The sequence below is a fragment of the Pinus tabuliformis genome, chromosome 3_1, assembly GCF_031772625.1.
Source record: "Pinus tabuliformis cultivar Carrire ecotype Pingquan chromosome 3_1, CPIR1, whole genome shotgun sequence".
In the NCBI taxonomy this organism is placed as follows: domain Eukaryota; kingdom Viridiplantae; phylum Streptophyta; class Pinopsida; order Pinales; family Pinaceae; genus Pinus; species Pinus tabuliformis.
Window position 1 is genome coordinate 885,604,859 of NC_142301.1, and position 6,066 is coordinate 885,610,924.

Genomic DNA, 6,066 nt, shown 5'->3' on the forward strand with positions numbered 1-6,066 from the left:
TTAACTGCGACAGGAGCATTGAGCGAATCCATGCCTATGAGCCAAATTGTGTACAGTGCAGCCATGCTTGCATTGATGATAAACCAAATTCGAGACTGATCCAAATTTAATACCTCTGCCTTGAACTCGATACGCCATCCTACGACGCGTACCTTGCTTCCCTTCCGCCTGCCATCCGTCAGGCCAGATGTCCATTTGGCGGATTCCATCATTGAATGCCGTTGGAGTCACCCGCATCCGGGTGTGTATTCTTTATCTGAGATTTGTCCTGAGTGACAATTTCCTGGACTTTGGCAATTTGGTCTTCGGGAACTAAGCTGGCTATAGTTCCTTCAAAGTAGCCACCCTTAGCTTCCACTCCAAGATTGGCAAGAAAGTCAGCGAGCTTATTTCCTTCCCTTCTGGTGTGTTTGCATGAGATTGCTTGGTGCTGAGAAAGCCAGTTATTTATTAGCTCAAGCCTCTGGGCCATTCTCCAGCTGTTACTTACTTTGTGAACGGGTGAACCGTGTAGAAGCTTTATGATCATTCTAATTATAATTTGCGAGTCTCCTTCTATAATGAGAGGAAAGAAACCTTTTTCATGGGCTAATTTGAGACCTCTCCATAATCCCTCCAATTCTGCTGAGTTATTGGTGTCCCAGCCTATTGAGCCCATGAAGATGCACTGAGGATTACCATTATGGTCTCTGAATACTCCTCCGTATCCTGCTTTCCCTGGATTTCCCTTTGAGGCTCCATCAAAGTTAAGCTGGAACATGTCAATGGGCGGCGGAGTCCAATTGCTTAATTCCTTACTCTGCATTGCGGGGTTCTTTTTATTGATTGTCTTTTGGTCTATCTGGATCCTCCAGTTATCCCATACTGTTTTTTCCTGAGGTAATGTGGGAAGGTCTTCTGCGTACCATTCTCTAATTGATAGAGTCTCCATGATGTTCTGATGAAATTTATTCAAGATTTGCTCTAGAGGCATAGTTTGATCTTTGAAAATTCTTCTATTGCGCTCTTTCCATATGTTCCACATCAGTAAGCCAGGTATAAGATGCCACAGAGCGTTAAGGAGATTACTTTGAAATGGCTTTTGACTCCAGTTGCGTATAGTGGCTTTGAGATCTCCTTGCACTCTGCCTTCTTTTTGACAGCGGAAAGCAACCTTCTCCCAGAGTTTTCTTCCAGTTTGACATGTCTGCATAAGATGTATGGTTGTTTCCTCCTCTTGCCTGCAAATGAGACATATAGATGGGCCCGAGAAGCTTCTTTTCCTAAGATTATCCCAAGTTAGAATTCTATTGTGACAAAGGAGCCATAGGAATGTAGAGACCTTCGGCCAGTTGGAAGTGTGCCAAATTTTATCCCATAAATTATCTTTGTTTAGCTGATCTTGGACTATTATTTTATACGCTTCCTTTGTAGTAAAAATTCCTTTCTCTTCATAACCCCATCTTAGAATGTCCATTTCTTCTGAGACAGTAATTTGCCTCTTTTGCAATTCTGTATTGAGATGTTGCTGAGTTTGTTCAGAGCTGTTCAGTAAAAATTGATTTGCATTTTTCCATTGCCTATGTTCTTGAGTTATAGCTGTGCTCCAGAATTGTCTAACCTTAGCTGATTGATTGATCTCCCGCTCTGAAATTGGATGATCTTGGAGGATGTCTCTTACTTTTGGTAACTGCTGCCAGGAGTCTTCCCAAAAACGAGCCGTTGTTCCATTCTTAATTTCCCAAAAACTGTGTTCCTGTATGAGACTTCTGTGTTGTATAGCCGAATTCCAGATTACCGATCCCGTGCTTATCTCTGTCATTCGTATTCTTTCTTCCATGGGACAGTTGCTTGCATATTTAGCTGTCCAAAGAGAGGCCCATGGAGTATTAGGATGGGCTAGCCATCTCCACCAGATTTTTGCACCCATTGCTCTATTACTGTGCTCAGGATCTCTTAGCCCAATTCCTCCTGCTTTCTTAGGAAGACATACTTTATCCCATTTAACCAAAGCCCATTTTCTGTTTTGGCCTGAACCTCCCCAAAGAAAGTTGCGCTGGAGATTCTTGATTTCTTTGAGAACCCATTTTGGGGCAGCCAGGATGGAAAATAGATACAGGGGCATGGAATGAAGGACTGCCTTGATAAGAACAATTCTGCTAGCCATATTCAGAGCTCGGTTGGTCCAAAGGGAGAGTCGAGTCTCTAGCTTTTCCAACAATTGCTTCCAGGAAGAGTGTTTGAGAGCTGAGGCCATTAAAGGGGCACCGAGATACTTGGAGGGCAAGGAGGCAGTAGTGAATCCTAGAATTCGACTGATAGCTTTCTGGGTAATGACAGGGGTATTGAAGAAAAAGATTTGGGATTTAACTCGATTGATAAGGGCACCAGAAGCATCAGAAAAGATAGACAGGATCGATTTGAGGAGGCGAGCTTCTTGCACCGAAGGATGGCCAAAAAGCATATTATCATCTACAAATTGCTGGTGGGTGTAAGCAGGGGAATTATTGAAAGAAAGGCCTTTTAATTGCTGAGCTAGCCTGGTAGAGGTGATGCTTCTACCCAATCCTTCTGCCATAATTACAAAAAGAGAGGGAGACAAGGGGTCTCCTTGCCTTATACCTCTGGAGGGACGATAAGTAGCCGAGGGAATACCATTGATTAACACAGAGAAAAAAGCTGAAGATAATAGGTTAAAAATCCATCTGACCCAAGAATGTGCAAAACCAAAGGCAATAAGGATTTTTTGAATATAGACCCAACTGAGACTATCAAAAGCTTTGGATAGATCTAGCTTAAGCAGCATACCTGGTTTCTTGGTTTGCTTTAAGGAGTGGATTATCTCATGAGTTAGGATAATCCCGTCCATTATTTGTCGTCCTTCTACATAACCCGATTGCTCGGGCGAGATAATAAGAGGGAGCAGCGGCTTTAGTCTTGTTGCTATTACTTTTGAAGTAATTTTGTAGATGATATTGCATAAAGCAATTGGTCTGTACTTATCTGGAGTATTGGAATCTTCCCCCTTTGGAATTAAAGCTATGAAGGTGGCATTTAACCCTGGATACATCCATCTGAGTTCCCTGGATTCCTCCACTACATGCCAAACCTCATCCTTTATCAAGTCCCAGAACTTATGAAAAAAATTTGACGTGAAACCATCCGGACCCGGCGCTTTCCCTTCCTTCAGGTGTTGTACTGCTTCTTCAACTTCCTGTAGGTTGATAGGCTTAATGAGAAGACTGTTATGTTCCTCTGTTATTATTCTTGGTATGTTCTTTAGTAGCTTATTGATAGCCGGCATTCTATTTATATTGGGTTCCTGATGTGCTTTCTTGAAGTAGCTTAGAAATTCCTCTTCAATGCCTTCATGAGTTTCAATTTTATCCCCCTGTGCATTTTTAATGTGAGTAATGGTATTTATCATTCTGCGCTGCACCGTAGTTTTATGAAAAAAATTTGTGTTCTTTTCTCCATCTTTTAACCATCTGATCCTTGATTTCTGTCTCCATAATGTTTCCTCCTGTTTAGCCCTTTCTAACATTCTAGATTCTATGATTTGCTCCTGCTTGGTTAATTCCTCCGTGCGCCCTTCAGTGATGATGGTTTGCTGGATTTTCTTCATTTCTGAGTTAAGAGTGTCTTGAGCCTTAAAGATGTTGCCAAAAGTATTATGATTCCATCGTTTGATTGCTCCTTTTAGATGTTTGAGTTTTTGCTGGAACCTGGACATTCTAGTGCCTTCAGAAGGATTGAATTTGAGCCAGGTTGATCTGACTAGCTCCTCAAAGTCCGGGTGAGTTAACCAGAATTCTTCAAATCGAAAGGGACGTTTGAGATTGTTGCCTGGCCTGTTCCATTGCAGTTCGATAGGCCAATGATCTGATCCTGAGATAGGTAATATAGATGCTGTAAATTCCCCTCCTAAGTGAGTTGCATTATCTGAGATGAGGAACCTGTCAAGACGCGAAGCAATCTGCTGCGACCCTTCTCTTTTATTACTCCAAGTGAAGAGGCCATTGCTTGTGGGAACATCCACCAACCAGTTGTTGTGAATGAAATTTTTTAGTAGGTTGCCATCACTATTTGCTCTACTTCTGCCGCCTTGTTTTTCCTCCATGTTTGCTATCATGTTGTAATCACCGCCTGAGATCCAAAGTGGGTATGGCCTGTCTGAGTTGAGTTCTGACAAAGTATTCAGGATTTGAGCTTTTTGAGCAGTATCCTGAGGAAAATAAACATTCGTTATCAGTCCATAGGTATTAGTACCTGAGAGGTGAAAGGTTGCCTGAATGAAACTTTTGTTAGCTTGTATATTGTTTAGTTGGATGGCTCGCGCATCCCAAAGGATTGCAAGTCCTCCCGAAGCTCCCTAAGCATCAACAGCTGTAACTAGCCCTCCTGGCCAGGCTTTCGCTGCTATTTTTTCCAAAATTGTTGAACTGCATTTCGTCTCCTGCAAAAAAAGTATACTTGGTTTTTCTTGCATAAGCATATTTTTTAACAATCTACCTTTCCTTGGGCCATTAAGCCCTCTGATATTCCATGATATCAACTTCATTGAGAAGAGTGGGGGTTTGCATTGAAATACTTGGTCAGTTTGGCATACCTCCCTGACTCCACTAATATCTCTCTGATCTTGATGGTTCTCTCAAGTGTCGTTTTCCTACCTCTCTTCTTATTGTCCTTGGTGATAAATTTGTCATCCCATGGACTTCCTATTTGGACTCCTAGAGAGTATTTCTTCTGTGCTCTGTTCAAGACTTCTACTAGGTTATCCACTTGCCGATCTGGTATTTTTTCAAAATTCCCTGTTTTGCATGCTTGTTCCAAACCTAGAATGTCCAGCTCCCCTATGTCTAAGGGCTCTAGATCTTCTTCCATGATTTGAGGTTCTTGAGAGGTATCCACTCTTTCATTTGATGATTTTTCATTTGGCTCCGTATATTCAACATCCATTCCTTGTGATTGCCATGGAGCGGGTTTAGCTTGAGATTGCAGGTTTGACTGCTTCTGAATCTTCTTTCCTATTTGCCCTGAAGTTTCTCCTGGTTGTTCTTGATCGGCTCCTTTGTCCTTCTGCCTGTCCTTCTCCAGATCTTGCTCATCATTCTTGGCCAGTACTTCGAAACTATTGCTCGTTGTGGGCATTGTCTTGTTGACTGGATTTGCCTTGGGATTGCCTGTTGCTTTCTTGTTCCCTCTCCTTCGATTTGTTACCCTAGTGAAGCCATCTGTTGTTTGATTATCTGGACTTTCTTGGGAGGAGGGTTTCTTATTTTGTGGACAGTCTCTGTACAGGTGCCCTATTTCATGGCATTTCCTGCATCTAAATGGTACATGCTCATAGTCTATAACTTGAATCCATTCAGAATCTTCATGAAAGAAACTTACCGTGTCTGGCAGCGCTTGCTTGAGATCCATATAGACACAAATCCGAGCATAGGACGTGTATCTGCATGATTTTGTTTCTTCTGCAATCTTTACAAACTCGCCAAGTGCATTCCCAATCTCTTGTAGAGATTTTTCTTCCCAGTACTCCCACGGCAGTGAATAAAGCCTTATCCACACTGGCGCATAACTCAGGTCCTCCTTGTCTGGGTTGAATCTTTCGACCCACGCTTTGAGAAATAATCCTGCAGAGTTGAAAAAGTAAGGACCCCCATCCAATATCCTGTTGCGATCTTCCAGGCAATTAAAAACTGCTGTAAAAAACCCCTTTGCTCCTAGGTGCAGAGAGATGTGCCCCTTTGGGTGCCATTTTGCACTAATCCAACTTCTCAGCGCTCTCTCCGTCGGCCAAATTCCTATGAATTTGCCGATCAGCGCGTGATCTCTCATGTACTGTATCCTAGCATTGATACGGTGACTTGGGAACTCCACCCTTGGTCTGTGTGCAGCTACTGGCTTGCAAGTTGAAGAACTTGCCCTGTTTCTTTCTTCTGTGTCTATTTCCTTGCCTTTCTGCTTACTGTGTTCCATAGTACCGCCGCTCGTTTCATTTTCATTTTCCCTGTCTTCCGTGTGCTGTGTACGATTGTCCGTATTGGGGGGAGGCTCCTGGCCCTCCCCCTGAGGAAGTTGCAT

At 42.8% G+C, this 6,066-nt stretch overlaps 1 protein-coding gene across 1 annotated transcript; it reads right to left on the bottom strand.

The window, feature by feature from the left end:
• Positions 1–208: 208 nt before the first annotated feature.
• On the bottom strand, positions 209–6,066 carry LOC149190443 (uncharacterized). The gene is made up of 3 exons (XM_089410516.1): positions 4,650–6,066; positions 4,377–4,435; positions 209–4,204 (listed from the first exon to the last, which is right to left on the bottom strand). Exons 1-3 carry the CDS (start codon positions 6,064–6,066, stop codon positions 209–211), a joined length of 5,472 nt encoding a protein of 1,823 aa, XP_089266642.1.

What these genes read in the sequence shown, in the direction of transcription:
- LOC149190443 (XM_089410516.1), bottom strand. Translation starts at nt 6,066, where the DNA reads ATGCAACTTCCTCAGGGGGAGGGCCAGGAGCCTCCCCCCAATACGGAC. An exon ending in CAAGGACAATAAGAAGAGAG is followed by an intron (nt 4,436 to 4,649) that starts GTAGGAAAACGA and finishes CTTTTTTTGCAG; the next exon opens with GAGACGAAATGCAGTTCAAC. An exon ending in GCGAAAGCCTGGCCAGGAGG is followed by an intron (nt 4,205 to 4,376) that starts GCTAGTTACAGC and finishes TATTTTCCTCAG; the next exon opens with GATACTGCTCAAAAAGCTCA.